General features: G+C 40.3%; 1 protein-coding gene across 1 annotated transcript in view; it reads right to left on the reverse strand.

The window, feature by feature from the left end:
- Window positions 1-21,420, reverse strand: part of fibcd1b (fibrinogen C domain containing 1b) — a 124,655-nt gene that overhangs the window by 79,579 nt on the left and 23,656 nt on the right. The window contains exons 2-3 of the mRNA XM_033990252.2: window positions 10,597-10,680; window positions 4,144-4,623 (exon numbers count right to left, since the gene is read on the reverse strand). Of these exons, the coding sequence (XP_033846143.1) occupies window positions 4,144-4,623; window positions 10,597-10,680 (564 nt within the window). The remainder of the gene's footprint in view (window positions 1-4,143; window positions 4,624-10,596; window positions 10,681-21,420) is intronic.

A 21,420-nucleotide genomic window follows, 5' to 3' on the forward strand; every position in this document is an offset into this window, starting at 1 on the left:
GTTATACATTTTTTTCAACTGCCAGTAACTTTTGGGCCACTTTGTAACTATGTTTAATGGTACAATGTGAAACTTTCCAGGCAAAACGATACCGTCTCCATGAAGAAAAGCAGATGAGAGACCCTGTACTTGAAACATTCACATTCCAAGTAAAAATGTAAACATAACGAGGCCATTTCCCAAAGCGAAGACTCCCGAAAAGACTCCATCTCTCCACTGTCTCACTCCACATTTAAAAAACACGCCTTATTCCTATTAATGCAAAATTTCATTCCAACTTTACAACTTGACCGCTCCTTTCTCCAACACTGTATGCGAACGACCAATAATTTCTCTTTCTAGGGTCACACTTCTGACCGTGACTTCTTGACAGCCCTGTTTGAACAAAGTCAGCGTGACAGATGGAGCGCACAGCAGCGGGACGGCACATACATCCTTCAATACTGTGCCTTCAGTCTTAAACAATAACCTATGGCACGCAGTTATATTTATGCCACTGCTTATATTGGCTGGAAATAAATACTTCACTTGACACTCTGAATAAAAAAAGGCTTTGTTTAAGTGTTAGGTCAGGGCCTGTAACGCTTCGCCAATAAACGCAGACGTGAACAGCCTCTGGACATGTGACAGAGATGATGAATAAATATTAGATTTGTCATGGGTCTTTCACACGCGCTGCCATGTCATGCTGACTTATAGCGCACTAAAGATAACGTATATATGCTCAGTAAAGCGCAAGGATATCCCTATTCACAAGGAAGTTAAATCGTATTTGTGGAAGGGAAGGGAAAAGTAAAAACACGACGATGAACGTGGGCTAAAATTGGAGCGATGGCAATGATGTGATCCGCTTTAGAGCTCAAGAGTTTTGGCAAAATGTTTAATTGTGATTTTTTTCCTGACAAACGAAGCAATTATCATTATTTGTAATTTGTTTTAATAGTTGAATTCCGTTGAAAGTGCATGTTTTCGAGCTGTCCAGAAGCACTGAAACTAGAAAGACGACATTGTTTATCGATATCTAAACTACAGATTCATTGCGATTTGTCGATTGCAACCGTTCAAATTGCAGTTTCGATTCGTCGCACTCATCAAGCTAAAACGCAGCGCTCGCATTAGCACAAAAAACACGCTCACTTACACCACGCTCTCTCAAGTTTATCATATACCTTGCGCTTATAAAATGCATGTTTTGAGGCTATAACCTTGTCTATTACTTCAATTCGACAAACAAGTCCTTCTGTTTGGCTTCTTGACGTCTTTCAGCGTTCGGCGAAGTCTTTTCCCACTCATCGTCGTCGTTAAAAGCGGCGCAAAACCTGTTGTGTACTTACAGAACGTCCTAGAAGCTTTACTGTTGAACGATGAGTGACAAAGATGCATTATTATACACAAAGGGGTTATGCTTGTGTGGAACTGTGTCTAAACGGACAGCGAAAAGAGCTAAAAAGTCAAATATTTGCAAAAAAGTTGGTGCAAATTGTGTATTTTGTGTTTTATTAGTAGCTTATACAGTGCAGGAAATGGGTTTTGTTGTCTTAGTGTTTATATTTTTCTTTAAAGAGGGCATATTCCGTGTGAAATCTGTTTTAGGAGCGTTTAACAATTCATGCTTTACTTCATTATAATCTTACATTTTTTAGGATTTGGATGGATTCATGCATGTTTGAGTAACCCTGATGTGTTATTTTGCATTTGAGTGCTCAGAAAAAGTGTGTTTTCACCCAACATCCCTGCCTAAACTACGAGGTCACGCAAGTAGAGCTTTTTTCAACAAGAAAAACATGTAAATAACAGTCGACTGCTTAGAGGTGGGTCTTCTCAGCGCCACAGTTTTGAACAAAGAGACGTTTTAGATCAGTATTGTGGTTTACAGCGAATAAAGTGTCAAATGATCAACGTAAGATACAGTTTTATATCCTGAAATACACAAAGGGCCTCATTTATCAAGGATTTGCTAAAAGTGGAGCAAAAACCCAACTCAGTTCTTGTCAGAGATGCTAAAGAAGATGCGTGAAAGTTCTGCTAATATAAGCAAATTAATATGCAAAAGGGGGCGTTTTCACCACGATGTGCAAAATGTGGGCGGAGGAAATGCAAATTAAGTTGTTTAACGGGTAGATTTGTCAGATTTACCACAACTATGAGAGCAAAAACGGTGATAGCTGCTGCAATTTGTGCTCCAATTCAGCATTTGATATTGATTTTAAACACTTTAAAGCAACCAGCAAGGACAGATAAGATAATAACATGTTGTTTTCAAAGCAGCAGGATAAAATATAAACTCTTTACTGCGACTTTTTGGCCCCGACTCCCACAAGTCTTCCACTGAATCAGAGCATTCCACAGCAGCTGTCCATCAAACTGGGCTTTCCCGGGTAAAGTGGACACTGTGGAGTCCAGTCACGACATATAGCGAACCTGGATGTTTGCCCCTGCTCTGATACCACAGGCTTACATGCTTTCGTGCACATATTTCCACGATGAAGTTGTGATCCTTCATCCCGCGTGTAAGCCCAAAAGCAAAAAAAAAAAAGATAACGCCGGTTAACCTTCTGCTCAAAGTTTTCACGGGTCCCCACCAGACGGTCATCAATCAGAATGAAATGAAAAGTGAAAATGTTCCAAAGTCTCGCTGCAAACGTTAATTCGCAAAACAAGACTTCGACAATTCAACATCCCACAGACGCAGAGGTATATCAACTTATTTACATATCAGTATTGCCGCAGAAATAACAGGTGCGCTTCCCAGTACTAAATCACGCGCACAAATTGTTTATACTCACAGTTTGGCACAGGGATTCATAACTGAGGTCTTCCTTGGCGTGGAATAGTACTGAAGTTTGAGCTTTGGCTGATGCGTTAAAGAATGGAGCGCGGTCAGGTTGGTTTAAGATCCTGGATTGATTAGCGTTTCAGTTAAAGGAAGAGGACAAGTTACAGCGGCCAGGAGTAGCCTTCTGTCCAGTGAAGTGTCACCCATCTTAAGCTGGTTTTACAATCGATGCGTATTGATAGGTGTTTCTAGAATCCAGTCTGCTGCGAGCACTCTCCGGTACAAGACTCCACGGCATGGCTTTAGCTCTGACACATGCCTACTCCAGTGGATTAAGTTACTGTACACACATTTGTACTGTGAATAGGCTCGACATTATTACAGACATACCAGGGAAAATACCGTTTATAATAATACAGTTTATTTTGACGTCATAATTCAGCTCTCTCTGGTTGATCAATATCCTTTTCCTGCTCACGACTCCGCCACGAACACGTCGCAAGAGCACGGGCTACAGTTTTGGAGTTGGTGTAACCCAGTCTCTCATCTCTCGCAGTTGTGTTTGTATCTTTACGCTTGACCATGGCAAAAGACGAGGTTAAAATCGGTCAACTGGAAAAATCGCTGTAAGAGTGAAGACGTTTCGCTGCTCGTCCAAGTCACTTCTTCAGTTCTGGTCAGATTACTGCTGGACACTGCTTTATATCTATCTGAGGGGAGGGGCTAACCACACTGAAACTGTAAACATCTACTGTCTCCAGTTTCAGCTGAGACTACCCTATTCAGCCCTTAACGACCCCGCTATTGTTCTCATTGTTCTAGGTAAAGGAGTTATAGATGGGGGAGAGGTTATGTCTCAGACCACCATTCCTGGCTTCTTTAACTCCTCTCTCAAACCATTTCTTTTCTCTGGCTAAGATCTGAACTTCACCATCTTCAAAGGAGCAGCTAAAACTGGAGACAATAGATGTTTATAGTTTCAGTGTAGTTAGCCCCTCCCTTCAGACAGTTATAAGGCAGTGTCCACCAGCAATCTGACCAAAACTGAAGAAGCGGCTTGGACGAGCAGCGAAACGTCTTCACTCTTACCACGATTTGTCCAGTTGACAGATTTTAACTTCATCTTTTGCAATGGATCAGACCTGGACGACTGAGGGTTTACACAGATATGCTTGACCGTGTTTAAATCAACTTTCTACAGGTATTTTAAATCTAATCCGTGTTATTTTCACCCACTTCACGGTAAAGCTTTATCGTGCGCGTAATGAACATCTGTTTGAACGCAATCTTCAGATCTCCAGCCTTCTATTGTTTCTCGATGCGCTGCAAACTATTTATACATCGCACTATTTATACACAGCCCTCACCTGTATGAGCCTCCCCTGCTCCGTCTGCAGAGTGCTGATGTCCTGTCCCAAGCTGCTCTGTCCCCGCCGCAGAGACTCATAATCCATTTTTAGCTGGCCCGCGTGCGCCGACAGCTTGGCCACCTCCTCCGCTAGGCTGACCAGCAGAGCCCTGTCCTGGCCCTTGACTGACTTCAGGTCCGAGTCGTGGTCAGTCAGCGAGTGGAGCAGTGAGGTCTGCACTCCCTCCAGGCGTAGGAAGTTACTGTTGTAGTCGGGGCAGTTGGGGTCGATGAAGATGTTGATGCGTGACCCGTCGCCCCTCTCGATAGTGACCAGAGCGTTTCCCTCCTCCTGATTGTTGGAGATGTGCGGCATGCCGTCGGACATGGGCGGGGCCTGGTAGTGGTTCATGAAAAGGATAGTGCCGGTGACGGTGACGGCGAGCAGCACGGCCACGAACAGCAAGATGGTGCAGAGGAGGTAGCTGCAACTCATCCGCTGTAAAAGAGAAAAAGAGGGGAAAGGGAAAGACAACGTGTGAGCATGATGAAATAATCAAATCGAGTCTTGTTTCAGTTATGGATGGAACAATAAACGCGATAAAAACAAAGATAATCGTCAGAATGTTCCAAAAAAAGTACTTATCCACAGGGAAATTGACAGAATTGGACCCTTTTCCTATTAATTTGTATTAGATGTGGGCCCATGTGAATCTTCTTGCCCTGGGCCCCGAAATTTCTGTTGCCGACCCTGCTCGTCCATAATTTTCTCCGCTAAATCAAAGTTGTTTTCACCGATAACAAAGTACAATCATCTAAAAGTTATTTCAACATGGAATTTATTCATTTTTAAACTATCAGACTTTTATCATTTATATTTTTTTAATCATAAACGCAACACAAGATTTCAATATTGTCTCATGCCTAGTTTCAATACCAACCTTCTCATACCACACACGTTTGAGCGTATACTAATAATACTTATGTAAATTTCGTGATATTCGTGTGTGTCTTTTTCCGTTATACCACCGTCTGAATTCAAAACATACAAGTCACAACCAACCAATGGCGGAAACGACGTGAAAACAACAGCAACATGGACGTCAAACATTCATTCTATTCAGAAATACACCTAAAAATGTCCCGAGGATCCAAGTGTTTGTGCGCAGTTCAGAGAATCACTGATGAAGAGGGCGTTACGTTCTACACATACATGATTAATACAGTATACCGAGCACCACCAGACAAAGGAGCAACAACACACAGCTATTTCCGATATTTCTTTCCACGCTCATTTCCCAAGTGATGTTTTCTATTGATATGTGGGCAGGTACGACTATATTTGCAGTGTGCATGGAAAAGTAAGTGAGCCAGCTTATTAATATGTAAATGCCCAAGCACACTGGTCCACACTAATACACACGGCTAATGGTGTGCTTTAACAGTGGAGCATTATGGTTCCCCTGATGTGTGCAAATCAATTGTGCCATGTTTATCTACAGCTTTTAGCCTTAAGAGAAGTGCTGCCAAACATGCTAAATGTGGCTTTGCAGTTCATGGTATAACAAAAGGATAGAGTAGCACCTGTGTTCTTAAAGCAGAACTATTATGCAAAATCGACTTTTTAAAGCTTTTAACCAAATTATAGTCGTTTCCCCTCAACATTTGCTCACCCCAGTTATATCTGGAGTGACTCGTTGCACTTTCGAGCAATCTTTAATCACTTATTTTCAAGATGCCATATTGCCAATCAATCCTCGTTTTCACCGCCAACAGTACGTGCCCACTTCTCTCCACTTATTTCGTTTTCCAATTTTTTCTTAATCATGATACGTGCAGGATTCAGCAGCGTTGCGTATTCATTTTGGTACTTGCATATACAGGACACGTTTTCTCACTCTCAGTACATGGACAATATGGATGTACTACGGCTCATGTGAAAGTGAAAGAACCTCCAGAATTGACTCTCTGAGCTGCACAGGCTGCACTAGCACTGACTCATGATCACCTGCAGGTGCTGTGGTTTAAGTAGTGAGGAGTCAGATCAGAAAGAACATTCAAGTTTAAACCAATTGGATTTCGGCAATGAAACGTGCAACCCAAATGAAAGACCCGTGCGTGTTTTATAATGAAAACAACTCAGCCGTCACGCACGACGTTTGTGTAAATAGGAATAAATCAGCATTACAATTATTACCAGTAAGAGCTTCATTTGATTTGATCTAGTTTGTATCTGGGGAAACATAATGCTTCTGAAATTTAAAGTTCAAAATCTTCAAAATATCATTAACAAAATTCAGTATTTGGACAGTTGTGCTCAGATCTAATCATCATTTATATTTGTGCATCGTTTTGAACAATAACATGTGGTCGTCAATTACAACAAAAGAAGAGCAAGCTTCTGTCTGATCACTTCTTTTCTAGGTGTTATTTGCTTGACTATTCTGCATCTATGTGTGTGTGCGTGTGCTTGTGTGCGTATGTTCGTATCTATGTGTGTGTGTGTTTCTCTACGCAGCCACACAGAGCTAATCTCCAGCTGACAGTCACTTCCCCCTGCAGATCTGTAAAGCACCACCTATTTTATAAAGTTTATAAGTTTATAAATTGTCGGCGTAACGTGAGGGTTCCCCATTTGAGCAGGAAAATAGGCAGCTGACTGTGTTCTTTATGCATGTTAAGCTTTCCCCCAAAGCATTACTTCTGAAATATTATGGGCTATAAAACAGAGATTAAACTAAATGTTGCATATACAAGTGTTTTAGGCGCTTTGACTTGTGGTGGTAACTGTGTTTTGCTTCATAAGCTTTTCCAAGAAGCTCGAAGCGGGTGACTGACACTAAAGCCAGAGCACAGTCTTGAGTGAATAGAATCACTTCCATCTGAGGAGAGTCTTCAAAAACGCCAAAGCACATTTTATTGATGTGTTTTGACTGTCCTAAATGTCAGTATCGTCCCGCAGCATTTATTCTGTTAACACAATACCTTTCAACAATCAAATAACAAAACATAAGAAAAGTGTCTCGAAGCAATCTCTCGCAACTTCTCAAACAATTGCTTTTTTTAAAGAACATGACAGCTGTAATTTTCCTTTCAAACACCTGCTGCAATTGGGCGTGAGTTATTTACAATCGTTTCAATGGTTTTCTTGGCACATTGAGGCGGGACTGAACGCATAAACTCCGCCCACATCCAGGAGGAATAAAGGGGAGAACGAAGAGTGGCGGGGTCTGGAGGACTAAAGGGGAGTGGGGGAAGGGGTTTGGAGGACTAAAGTGGAGAACCAAGAGGGGCGGGGTCTGGAGGACTAAAGAGGAGAACGAAGAGGGGCGGGGTCTGGATCACTAAAGAGGAGAACTAAGAGGGTCGGGATCTGGAGGACTAAAGAGGAAAACTAAGAGGGTCGGGGTCTGGAGGACTAAAGAGGAGAGTGGGAGTGAAAGAGGGGTGGGGTCTGGAGGATTTAAGGGGAGAGTTAGGGGAGGGGAGCACAGCGATCTGGAGGATTAAAAGGGAACATGAGAGGGAGCAGGGGCGGGGCCTGGAGGAGCAAAGGGGAGAGGGAGGGGGATGAGGGGGCGTGGTCTTGAGGATTAAAGGGGATAGTGTGTGTGTGTACCCCGGTGTTTGTGATGGACTGTAATCAGGACAGATTCATGTGACGTCACAGGCCACTGGAGTCACCACATCCTCACTGAGTTTTAGACAGTTTTGCACGACAAACCTGTCTCTTGAATAACTGTTAGGACATGAACAATGTTTAGGAATTGTCTTACAGCACAAAAAACACAGTCTAAACATTATTATTTATTTAACTTGATAAAAAAGGCTGAGATTGATTGAATGGTGAATGGTGGCCCCGAATCCACCGCATTTACGGACTGAACCAAGCAGTGACCAAAGAGAGGGGGGATTTTTAGTTTAAGGCATAAAATATGATTATTTATATTGAAATAAAAGACATGGAGGTCATATATTCTTCTATTTTCATGCATGTTTGTAAATTACTACATTTTATTGGGGAGGATATGAGGGAACGCTGTCAGGCGAGGAGGAGGGGTCACGTCCTTCCCAGTCCCCGCGTGATTTCCGCCCATACTCCCCCCTTCACTCTCCCCTTTAAACCCCTGCGACTCTGAAGTGCTTTTGTCTCGGAGCAGTATGCACAGTTCAATACTTGTTTTATTTTGTACGCACATTGAATGGACACAGCTTTGGGTGGTTTTCAGTATTTCAGTAGTTGAAATATCTGAATTATACTCAAAATGTTGGATTATATTTTAAACTTTATAAAGTTATTTAACTTAAGGGCAAATACTGCACTAAAACTGTATTTGTTTTTATTGAACCCCTCATATAGCAGATAATATGATCTTGCAAGACTTTACCACCCCTTTAAAACATTTTTACAAGACTCAGCACATAAAGAAGTTTCTTGAAAATGTTCCAAGCGACAGACCGACCTAAAGAAACTGGAGCAAAGGTGGTGATAGGTAACTTCTTTGTCGAGATAACAAGACGGGAAAAAAATCACTAGAACCCGGATAATGTGCTCGTATAATATATTTAGCCAGAATCACACTGGGCCTAGATCAGCGACAATGCACAGGACACAGAAAGCCTCTTAACGCAGTATTTGTGTAAATGAGTCTCTCGAACTCACAGCATGGGGCCGGTCTGTAATTAGAGCCCGACTCCAGTACCACGCCATATTCAGGGGACATCAGGGAAACGGGCAATGCTGGACGGGAGAGCAGAGGTTTGCGGGGAGAGGAATCCTTCCCCGTGGAAATCATCAGCTGTCCGCCCACATAGAAACATTGGCAGACAGAACTCAGACCAAAAGCATTGTCCACTCATTAGATAAACAGGACACCAGCCGGAGCTATGCAAGCTGTCTCTTTCCCTTTTCTCCAGCACGCGTTCTTTCAAAATACAAACATCCACATGGCTCTGCGTAGATGTTATGCAACCACCTTATGCCTGCTGGAAATATAACCACAGCCACTTCCTTCTTTCCTTCCTTATTTTGAATTTTATACTAATTAAACATTATAACCTGCCTCTTATGCAATCTCAAAGCATAAACCAACACGGAAATGAAGCAATTTTGAAGCAGGTGTTTGCAGTCGTCATTCTTTATTTGTTTATTTCCATGATTCCTGATTGGTATTTGACATAGACATCGGTATTCTTGAAATGACTGCCTTCAAAACACTCCCACATTCATGCCATTTTCCTGATAAAGCCACGATTGCTCTGCTCAAAGGAACCTACGAGACTTAATCCGGTCTAATTCTTGTCTGCATCTGTGTGCGTCTCTGTGTGTGTGTGTGTGTGTGTGCCGGGTTCTTCTGAGAGGAGGTTGCGCCATCTCTCATGCTTGATGGTGATATGTGTAAAGTGTAATACGCAGTAATCCTTCACTCTGCCATCACTACATCAGGGAGAAAGAGGATTGCAATAGGAATGATACCAGAGCCATCGCAGGTGAACAAAGTCAGAATTCACTGCAGGACTCTGGTGGGTTTGAGGAAAGTGAATGAGGAAAACACCAATTCGATTCATTTTTTCTCCAGTTTTACTTTACGTATTTAGTTTACTTTACTATTCACAGCTTTTACGGACAATTTACAGCTCGTTCTGGCTGATCCAAGCTCCCACCACCGTTTTACTCCAATGAGGAATTAGCCGAGTGTAAAATAAAATCTATTAAAGCAAATGTACAACGTAAATACTTCATCATGTGCGTTTATTAAGGTTAAGATGTTGGTGTCTCAAAGCTAATGCAAACCTAAAATAAACTGTATTTAAATGTTTGAAATCAGAAAATGCTTTGACTTTCTCATTAGCCCAGTTGTATTTTTAGAAACTGATTCATTTTTCTTTTCTCCACTACTGTATTTACATCGTTATGGTTCTTAATACGTTGGCGGTGATTATCCATCCATATCTCGTTCACCGTGTGAGCTTTAAACATATATTTTTATTTTATTTTAGCGTGACTTTAACCTTACTAATTCCCCAAAGCGATATAATTGGACCGTCATTGCAGATTCGCACTTTTTACTCAGCTAAAACAAGCCAAGTGGCTTCGTGAAAAAGGACTTAACTGGTGCTCAGTGACTTTTATGTACAAAAATGACGTAAAACAAAGTAAAACATATGTCTCTATTGTATCCACCAGGCAGCATGCAAGTCAGGACTGTTCATGCTTCTACTCGTGCTGTTATCTCACGCCAGACAGCTGTGTTTACATGCAACATTATAGGTGCTTATGGGTATTTTGCACTGAATTTTGTAAGTTTTACGTGTAAATGTGAACTAAAACATGATAAATGTGATCATACATATGTGTTACATCAACTTCTGAGTCTGTAGATTTCTTTTTTTTGAGCGTTTATGTCAAAAGAAACCAGTCTTAGTGCATGCTGTAGCAGATACACGACAGACGGACAGCAGCGGGACTTACCTTGGCTGGGGTTTCCCTGGCTGTTTCAGAGCCTGACCAGCGGTGTTTGAGCTGGGAGGAGCTGGGCACACACTCACAGAAACTCTGCATGGGCAAACAAACAGGGGCACTAATGTTGGGGTGTGTTCAGTCACATGTGCGATCAGACATGCAGGCACATGGCCACACACACATGCACATATACACTACAGTACAGGAAGCTTTACAGGATAACATCACGAATACTTGGATCATAGATTTTTAACATCTTTATATCAGAAAATTATTATTCTGGTCATTGTTTCTTCTTTGGACGGCACGAGAACTGTGTTGGGTGTTTTATTATGTCATAAATAATAGAGCTGATTGTTGTTGTTGTTGTTGTCAGTTAAAGGACATCATGCCATGAGAATAAATGGTGAATCTTGAACAAATCCTGGCAAGTTTTAATAGTTGTGGATCATAACATTCAACATTTCTTTCAAAAACTGAAAATAGGCGAGGTTATGTGTCAAAGATCCCAGTCTGCCTTGTGTTTTGTGCTGTTTTCTCGCTCCCTTCTGTGTCAGAGCCTGGACTTGGGCGGAGATTTGGGCTCCTCCCACACACACCTGCAACTAATTGTTAATCAAGCTGCACCTGGGGAGGAGAAAAGGAGCCAGGACCTGACACTCAGCGCCAGATCGTCCACGTATTCACAGTGGTACATCTCAGCTTGGTTCAGTCTCGTGTTTTTTGCATTTGCTGCTCTTTTCTAAGTTGGTTTGTTTTTGCTCCTCTGTCTCCGACCCAGCTCTCCACGACCGGTACAAACCTCTCAACTCTGATCAATCAACCTTCATTTACACATTTCAAGTTGTAAATAAACATTGTTAAGCTTTTCCCCGAGTTCTGTAATGTTTGGTCCCCCTGTCAGTTGTTACGACATTTTGATATTAACAGATTGTAGAACTTTAAGACGACCTATTCAATCCTAAAATCTGTCCTGCTTCTTCAGTAAATCATCATAACGTTACGTCCCATTGGTGCAAACTCACAAACGATAAACTAAATCTGAAAAGAAATAAACACTTGACCCTGTGTTCTTACTGTTTGGTGTATCCTCAGTTACTACAAATCTTCAGAATGAACAAAAATCACACGTCAAATTTGTAACATAGACTAGAAGACTAATCTAATTGAATTGGAAACAAAAAAAAAACCCTCACATTTATATTAATCTACTGTATGACATAATGAAACACGTCCAACTAGAAATCAAATTGGAACATAGAGGAAAAGTAGACATTTTTCACTTGACATGGGATGTATTTATGGAGTATTTTTGACAAACAGGTGAATATGCAAGTATAGAGTATGTTACCTGACCCCCCCTACAGTCCATATGTGTCCATTCATATTTTAGATCCTTCAGTGAAAATCTACAATGTAAATATTCATGGAAATAAAACAAGAAACTGAAATATATAAAAAAATAAAATAAAAAAATAAATAAAAATAAATATATATAAATAAATAAATAAATACACAAATAAATAAATAAATAAATAAATAAATACACAAATAAATAAATAAAAATAAATAAATACGCAAATAAATAAATACACAAATAAATAAATATACATAAATAAATACACAAATAAATAAATACACAAATAAATAAATAATAAAAATATGTTCTACTTTGGAAAATAAATACCATTATAACCTCCATATAAATCTAACTTATAAAATACGCATCTGTACTGAATTGCTATCGAAACACATCAATTCAAACATTGGGACTATGAAGCTGAGGGTGTAAATAAGTGTTATGCACATGTTTCCTTTAGATGTATGTATGCCAAGTATGTATAAGCACACTTGTGGCTTGCGAGCGAATAAAAGCTGCAATTATGAAAGCGGGAGCGTTGGAGCAGCTCTTTGAAAGCCCCATCCACTGACCTCAACAATTACCTTTCCCCAAGTGGAATTGGTCAATTAGCCTGGGACAATGACACCGGAATAAAAGCAACGCACATGTGGCCACGAAAGAAGAGACTGGGGACGAACAGCAGCCTGAATGTGTTTGATAAAGACATTTTAGCATGCCACCTGTTAAAAGAACTGGAATCCAGACATTGTAGGCCACAAAATAGCACATCCTGTTCTGTTTTTTATGAAAGAAAATGGACAAAAGCTATTGTTGAATAAAAAAATAAATAAAATAGTAGTGAATCCTGACATTTACACTAACTTCACGCAGTACAAATACTTTTTTTTTTCTGTAGATATGTACCATTATTATGACAATGAAAAATAAAAGCATGCACACCTTATCGTGAGCAGGCTCGCATTTTCACAAACCTGACTGCTCTTTCCATAGAAATGCTGCTCCACTGGCTGTAATCTTAAACAATAATAGAACAAAACTTATCTGCCTCCATGGAGAATAGAAACACGCCGATATTGTATTGTTGGCTGATATATTAGTTCGATATTTGCAGTTTTGAGCGTATCAGCTATCGGCTTTAAATCTCCAGCGCAGGCCGGTATTTAGTTTTGCAGCTGCTTTATTATTTTTACACTTTACTGTGAAGATAACTGCACAAAACGTGACTACGCTGCTCTCTTACAGGTAAAAAATGGCTGCGAGTGAGTTTATAGCACAGTTAAATGACACAATTTGCGGAAAATAATCAAAATCAGTCCAAAAGTATCGGCAAATCTTATCAACCATCATCAATTTTTGTAGATTCTAAGCAACTGGCGTCAGTATCAGCCAAAAACAAACAAAATGGAGAATGATTTGAACTTTTTCTTTCTATAAAATCACGCAGGTGCCGTGCAGCGTCCATAAACGTGCAAACTTTACCTTTAAAATAACATAAATTGTTCATATCTGGTAAAAAAAAACAAAAAAAAAACACGATCTCGCAAACACATCATGCCCCCTCTCCCGTGAAAGCTCACTAATAACCACTATCAGTGTTCCCTCTTTGAATGTAGGAGACAGCACAGAGAAAAGCAGGAGTGTGCAGAGGAGAGGTGCTCGGAATCCTAATGAGGCGCCTTAGGGTCAGCGATAGAAATCTATGTCTGTTCTGCCTAAAACATTGCAGCTGTCTGAGCGCGCCACGCACAGAGCAGCTACACAGATAGCATTACTAAATAAACACAGGCTCCTCAGTGATAAAACAAACTAGCAAGTCATGTCTACGGCCAACTAAATGGAAATGAATTTGTTTTAAACGGCCGGCGTAAAAAATAGCCTCGCCTTTAATGTTCTGCGCATAAAGAACAACACGCCATTAGAGATAGGAAAGGCGTAAAGATAGGCAGCCATATCTGTCACAGGAGTAAACACATAGGAGGCAATGCACACATATCAAGCGGAGCAGGTCTCTCGCAGCGCCGCCCCATTACAACAGAAGCACGTATCTTTTGGTTTGCTCATCCCCAGCCTGCCAATGCCTCACACTGGGGCATTTCTTTCTGTATAAACATAAAGATATGCGGGGAGCTCCTCTTTGGCAGTGGTCCCGCTGCGGGCATGGCGCTTCACGCTGTTTATCTAGTCGTAATCTCAACACACAGAATATTTTGGGGCGTTTGATTACTTGGATTTAAGACTGAAGCTGATTCGATAAGCCGTGAACAGCGCGAGAGCCGACATATGACACAATGTACATGTTTTTTTTTTATTCGCTGTCATGTGATACGCACCCATTTAAGTCGAGAATGGAAGTATTGGTTTGGATGTGTTGTTCCCAGACTTTCTCGCAGACTGAACGCCTTTGTGCTGATGTGACAGGGAATTCACCAAGGTGTATATAAGCCCACTGTGTGCTAAGCCGCAGTGTGGAGAAGGCTTTGCATACATTCACTCGCGGGCTTACTAATCATTTAACAGGACATACAGCCAGCCGAACACGAGCGCAGACAGGAGAAGAAGAAGAAGAAGAAGAAGAGCAAGGCACAAGCCAGACTGTGGAGTCACACGTTTTTTTTTACAGTCCCACTTTGTGCTACAGACCGAGGCGTAATAGCTTTTTGTAAAGGTGAAGTTGCTAAGAGACTAGGGAAGATATTATGCATATTTAAAAAAAAAAAACAACAACTTTTCTTCAGGATTGCGGCTCTCATTTCCAGCATGCCATAATTAGCACATCGAAAAGACTCTGCGCTGTATGAAAAATAATGGATTGTACTGTGTTGTGGAATGTTCTCTCCAAAGGCAAAACAAGGACACCTCCATTTTTATCATTATTGACATTTCTGCGCGGTTAGTTCGAACTACGACGGCGAAATCCAACTGTTACAGAACGCGTCCTCCCGCAACCCTCCCGTTCCTTCGTCAGCGCGTCTCACAGAGGCGTTACGCTATGTGCACTTATCAATATCCTGCTTGACCCTCAGCAGGCGGCTATTTAAACCTCCGTGTGTGGCGGCATAACTTGTATAGTCAATACTACCGCGATGTGTTGTACTGATGGTTTGCCTCAGATGTCCAGTGTCCCGCCTCGCTTTACACGACCTTAGGACTCAATAGGACAGCACGTTTTTTTCTCTAACACACTTATGACTTCCAGAGGGATGAACATCTACCACTGTTACCATAGCAATTCAAAACAAATTACTGCATATATTTCTGAGTGAGCAAAAGTCCTTGAAATATCACCTTTAAACAGGACGCTGAAACCCAAAATTTCAGTATCCTGTTACAATCAGCGTTAGGACAAATCTTATAATGATATCATACAACTGTTGATGAGTACATGACTTAATTTTATTGATATGCCACACGAACACCTCAGAATGAAGTCAGATTTTTGTACATTGTGGTAGAAATATCTGAATTGCGTGTTGATTTTCAGTTGGCCAAGATACACGGTAAGAAGTGTTAGAAACCTCACTTTTCTTTATCAAATCCTTCAGTCTTACAGGAAAGATATAGGTAGCTGTGTTTTTTCCATTCATATGTCTGCGGTTTGATCATCCTTACCTGTACGCAAATGCTAATGTAAAGGTGTTACCTCTCTGAGCTAAGAAGGACAAATGACCAGCCAGAATGCCCTAAATCAGGAGTCTCAAACTCACAGCCCAGGAGCCAATTGAGGCCCGCAAGACGATATTTTGTGGCCCGCGGGACAATATGAAAGTTTAATGTTAGTGTGGCATTACATATGTTGCATGTAGAAGGTTCCGCCAAATTGGTAAACCCCAAACATACGTGTCACTCGCACCGTGTACTCCTGTCACAAAAGATTCAACAAATAACGATGTATATCCGTACAAGAACTGGCGTATTTCTTCATGTATGTTGAAAACAGCGATTACGTTTGAGAAAAAACAAAGCATTTTTTGTGGAATACTTGATGCGGCCCAGCTTCACCCAGACTCTGCCTCCTGCGGCCCCCAGATGACCCCTGCCCTAAATGTAAAATGTACTTGGGGAAGTGCTTGGACCTCAGACAGTATGTACGTGTTGTTACCCCATTGCTCTGGGTCCACTGCAGCAGAAACTCTGTATGTCAGTAGTGGGACTGTTTGATTAGCAACGTAATAAACCAACATAGACAGTCCTCTTGCATGTTTTGGTATTATTTTACAGATATTCCATGACAGATTCCATGGTAATACATCTCTACAACCTTTTGTCTTGCACTTGGATACGAGACTGTCCATGGTTTCCCAACCTAATGGACCAAGTCAGCGGGGACAGACTGCAGACAGTGATAAAGTGCCACTGGTGCTGAATGAATGACTTGTACTCTAATGTGACGCTGATATATGATGGGGACGAAACGCACAAATGCATTGGAATACATTTCTTTACATCAAATCTCATTCATATTCAACGGCTTCACCTTCAAGAAAATAACAATTATTCCCACTGTCTACGAGGCTGCGTCATACGTCGTGAGACCGAGTTGACATTGGCAATAAAACCTTATGAAACTGATACGTTTTTGAAGGACTAAACAAACAAAAACTTGATTTTAAATAGAAGCAGGGCCAAACACAAGATTGTTGCCTGTGCAGCTGAATGTGATCGAGGTGTTTATTTGTCTGTGTCTATATTGTGTTCTGCCGAGCTCACAGATTTGGGTCGGGGATATTTGAGAGCGCACTTCCACTGGGGGTGCTGTGATGGACAGTGTGGCTGCTTTTAGCGTCTTCGAAGGGAATATTTGCTGCAGAGCCAGAATCTGATGAGAGCCCGAGTAATGCCTTTCAAGAAATACCTGCTCAGTGGACAACACTCAGCTCAAAAGGGTTATTTTAAGCAGATGGATGCTTAGTCAATTTCACTTTCAGCAGTCCTTGAGAAAGCCTCTGATCATTTCTTGTCAGTTTTGTTTTGTTTTTTTTAATTTGTCTTGTTTTTGCACCATTACTGATTGGTTGCAACTTCTCAAAGATTAGACGGACCAATTTCACAGGGATAAACAAAATATTTTCCCAACACACCTTATCAAGGCTGCCCTTTGGCCACAAGCAAAACAAACATCTAAGAATTGAACAACCTGCAAATCCAATTTTTCAATTTGAAAGATGGAAAAGTAAGTGGCTTCTCCGAGGTAAAGCCTCAAGGTAATAGTGGATTAAGCAGGGGTTGAAAGTGACTAATCATGTTAACTTGGAAAAAAAAACTAAAAATGTTCTGTTATTACAATGAAATATAGTTTTTAATGTGATTTGCATGATTTTAAAGTATTTTTTTTATTCTGTAAAGCACTTTGAATTACTTTGTGTACGAATTGTGCTATACAAATAAACTTTCCTTGTCTTCCCTTTAAATGTTTGAGTCAAATGTTGTTGTTTTTTTACCAAAAAAGCACCTGGGGAGGACAAAGGGAACCAGGCCAGATCATCCACGTATCCACAGTGGTACAGTTCTGCTTGGCTCAGTCTCATGTTTTTGCATTTGCTACTCTTTTCTAAGTTGGATGTTTTTTGCTCCTCGTCAGATCCCGCTCAACTCCTCTGTCTCTGACCCAGCTCTCCATGACCGGTGGCAAAAAGTGGAATGTAGGAGTAAAGAAATAGTATGGATATGAATCATTTTACTAGTATAAAGACAGAAAACAAAGTACTAAATCAAACGTAAAGGCCTCCATACTAGCTACACAAAGTAATTCAAAGTGCTTTACAGAATAAGAACGACATCACAATACAACAAATCAAAAGAGAAATAATCACAAGTAGTCATCATAAAATGAACATTAAAAGAGAAGAGACCTGAGCACAGGACACATGTGTGAAGTACTTCCTGGCTCTAGTCAGGACTTGAGCAGCAGTGTTCTGGATGTACTGCAGATGTTTTAAGGCTCGTTAAAATAGTCTAACCTACTGGAGAGAAATACATGGATAAGTATCTCCAAGTCTGGTTTTGACAGTATACCTAGCTGACATTACACATTTCACATTTGTAGATATAATATCTTAGCGTGTTCTACTGTATTTCTGACAGATTTTTCATACATTTTTGTTTGCTGCTCATTATTTTCATCATCAGGTGGTATAGTAGCATATCATTTTCAATAAAACAATTACTTAAAAGTCGGTTGTCGGATTTTGGGAACAACTTTGACTTCTACTAGTAAATAAATAACAAGCGCATCTACTCTCTCTTTTCTTATCACATTGTATCTATATGTAAATGCAAAATGAATCCGTGTGTCCTTGCAGAAACAATTGCCCAAACATGGCTTGCATCAGCAGAATCATGCCAACACATGGAGAAATGCAGTTCACCTTCACTCTAAGACAGAAGGCAGAGGAAAGGGGAGCGGCCCGTGGGAAACAAACCGCGAAGAAGAGTTCAATCCTGGGAGACAGATGAGCCGCCGTACGCCTCCCCTGCTCCTCTGTTCCCCTGTTCCTCTGCCCTTGGAGCTCCAACGCAGCCACGTCCGTCACTATCCAGCCTTTCCCGTGCACGCTGAACCGACAGCGTTTTGCGTCTGCGCTAAACTGCGGCACACCAGCCATGACCAGTTCACCACGCCTGCCCGACTTCCACTGTGCCACTGACAAAGAAGGATTTTCAATTACTCCCCAGCGACAGTGTTACGGCTCATTTTGTCTTCAGTCTCCAGACGCCGATGATGTCACACGCTCCTTTTCTGCGTCTCTAATCGGCTCAATTCAGACTCACAATCTAAGCACAAAAAGGTCTGGAGGAGTATACAGTTTGAGGTTTTTGCAAAGAAATTTAACTGGAGGAAGCACAGGCCTTTGCGAAGAATCAAAAACAGACAAAAGATGACAGAAGATCTGACTCGCTGAGTAAAAACATTGTACTGGGCTTTAAAAAGTATGTCTTTATAATGAAGACAGCGGCATTTTTAAATCAGTCAGAGATATAAATATTTTCTTGTTGTTATTCTTGTTGTTGTTCTCATTGTCGTTGTTGTTCTCATTGTCATTCTCCTTGTCGTTATTATTATTGTTGTTGTTATTATTCTTGTTGTTGTTCTCGTTGTTGTTCCCGTTGTTCTCATTGTCGTTATTATTATTATTGTTGTTATTATTCTTGTTGTTGTTCTCGTTGTTCCAGTTGTTCTCATTGTCGTTCTTGTTGTCGTTATTATTATTATTGTTGTTATTATTCTTGTTGTTCTCATTGTCGTTCTCGTTGTCGTTATTATTGTTGTTGTTATTGTTGTTGTTGTCGTTGTCATTCTTGTTGTCGTTCTCGTTGTCGTTCTCGCCGTTGTTATTATTATTGTTATTGCTGTTATGATGATAATAACAACAAGAATAATTAATAATAATAATAATAATAACATTTTTTGTGTAAATATTCTCTATCTAGAATTTCAACTTGTACTTGGTTAAAAATGCTATCCAAAAAAAAGAAAACTGCTAACTCGTTGACTAAAATACTAAAATAATCATTAGTTGCAGCCCTGTTTTCAAAGACAAATCTATTTATTTAAAAAAAGTTTTGTTTTTTTGTATTGCAAATGTGAATATCTGTGACAGTATTAATATTTTTCAAAATATTCTTAATCATTTTGTACATTTAGAACTATTATTATTATTATTTTCATTTTCCTTATTACCAACCCGATTCCAAAATGTAACAGCAATCCAGATGAAAAATATTAGATTCAACCCACAGTTCGCAGTATTAGAATTCACCATGTGCCTGTATATGTGTGTGTATATGTGTGTGTATATATGTGTATCTGTGTACCACTCCAGAGCCGGGGAGTCTTGCTAAAGGATGTTGTTGAATGAAAATGTCTAGCCTCAGCAGCAGTTACTTTCTGCATCATCATCATTACTCTGGCTGTCTGAGTGACTGATGTAATGGTTGGGTATGGGGTAGGTGTACTGCAATTACTGTAGACCCTGCGCCTGATTAAATCCACGTCATATTTTCCCACCTTTCCACCTCATTCAATTGATGCCGTTTGAGGTTACGCCGCTTCTTAGTTGAAATCACTACCCCACAATCTGTATTAGACTAATTTGTGCACCCACTTAGTAATTAACACATCGTAGAACCTTTTATTTTCGCTTTTTGTTGCAAACTGCTCTTGTTCCGAGCTCGTGCGGCCAAAAGAAAAGGCTGTGATATTAGACTATACAAATAAACTTGACTCAGAATTAAAGTTTCATGATGCAGGCCAGATACAGCGGGCAACTGCATAAAACAGAACTGCCGCCATTATCGTGCTCACAGGTTCAGCATGGGGTACATTACAGTATAATGGGGAGATAGTTATGCAAAGGCAGCACTTCTGTGACAGGCAGAAACATGGCAGCGCTCTGTAGGAGGCTAACGTTTCTTAAAGGACCACACACGTCTCGGGGATTAGATAGTGAAAGGTAGTTAGGATGCTACTTCTGCTACCTTTGTCGGGAGAATCAAAATCATTGCTTTCAAGGACGCCTCGCGAGTATATATGATTATCAGGCTACTTTTTCGAGAGGTACTTACGGTCTCATTTGCGGTGAAGGCAAAGGTGAGGTGGTTGAAGCACTGATGCTACAAAAATAAGATCGCTGCACTTAAATGAGTCATAGTTGCATTCAATTTAGCAATGAACTCGACAACAGCTGTCACTAGAAAAAGTACAACAGCAACTAACACGATTAGTACTTCTTTTACTATGGATCATATCTGGATGACTGAGGGATTACACAAACTACTTTCAGTGTTTTTTTAAAAAGCTTTAACCTCCTGAGACCCGATTTTTTGCATCATTTTATACATTTCTTTGTTATTTGGGCTGATTGGACTTGATGAGTGTAAAAACTAAGAATTATATAGTTACATTATGAGAAAAATGATGTCCACATATGAGGACATTAGTTCTACTTTGTAATTATTTCAATAGAACTAAATAAAATCACATCTGAATTATGATTTGCAAAAACTATTTATGAACGCTTTAAGGACTGAGTACATTACAGACCATTATATCTTTCCTAGACTTTTTTTCTTTTTTTAGCCATAAAATCATGTTAAAGGAAGTATCAGCCTGTACTTATGCCCTTTTTCACACAACTACCTTTATTTTACAAATCCATCCTTATCTTTACATTGATGCATCAAATAAGTGTGAAATACCAGTTTAAGTAGGAAAATAGGAAATTCAAGAAAAAATATTAAAACGAATGTACTTTTGAGTAACTTTTATACAAGCAAACAATGAAAAAACTATCTGTCCAGCTCAGACACACTTTAAATTACACATATGAACAATAATCAACATTTATAAAAGAGATCATGCAGATTGTATTTAGGGTTAGGTTTTTACAGCTCTTCCCATAAAAAAAAAAAGTCAGGCGTTTATGCAGCTAAGACCTTGATTTTGCCAGGTCATATATTTTGGAATGTCTACT

This window comes from Periophthalmus magnuspinnatus, chromosome 23 (genome assembly GCF_009829125.3).
Source record: "Periophthalmus magnuspinnatus isolate fPerMag1 chromosome 23, fPerMag1.2.pri, whole genome shotgun sequence".
NCBI classification, from domain to species: Eukaryota; Metazoa; Chordata; class Actinopteri; order Gobiiformes; family Gobiidae; genus Periophthalmus; species Periophthalmus magnuspinnatus.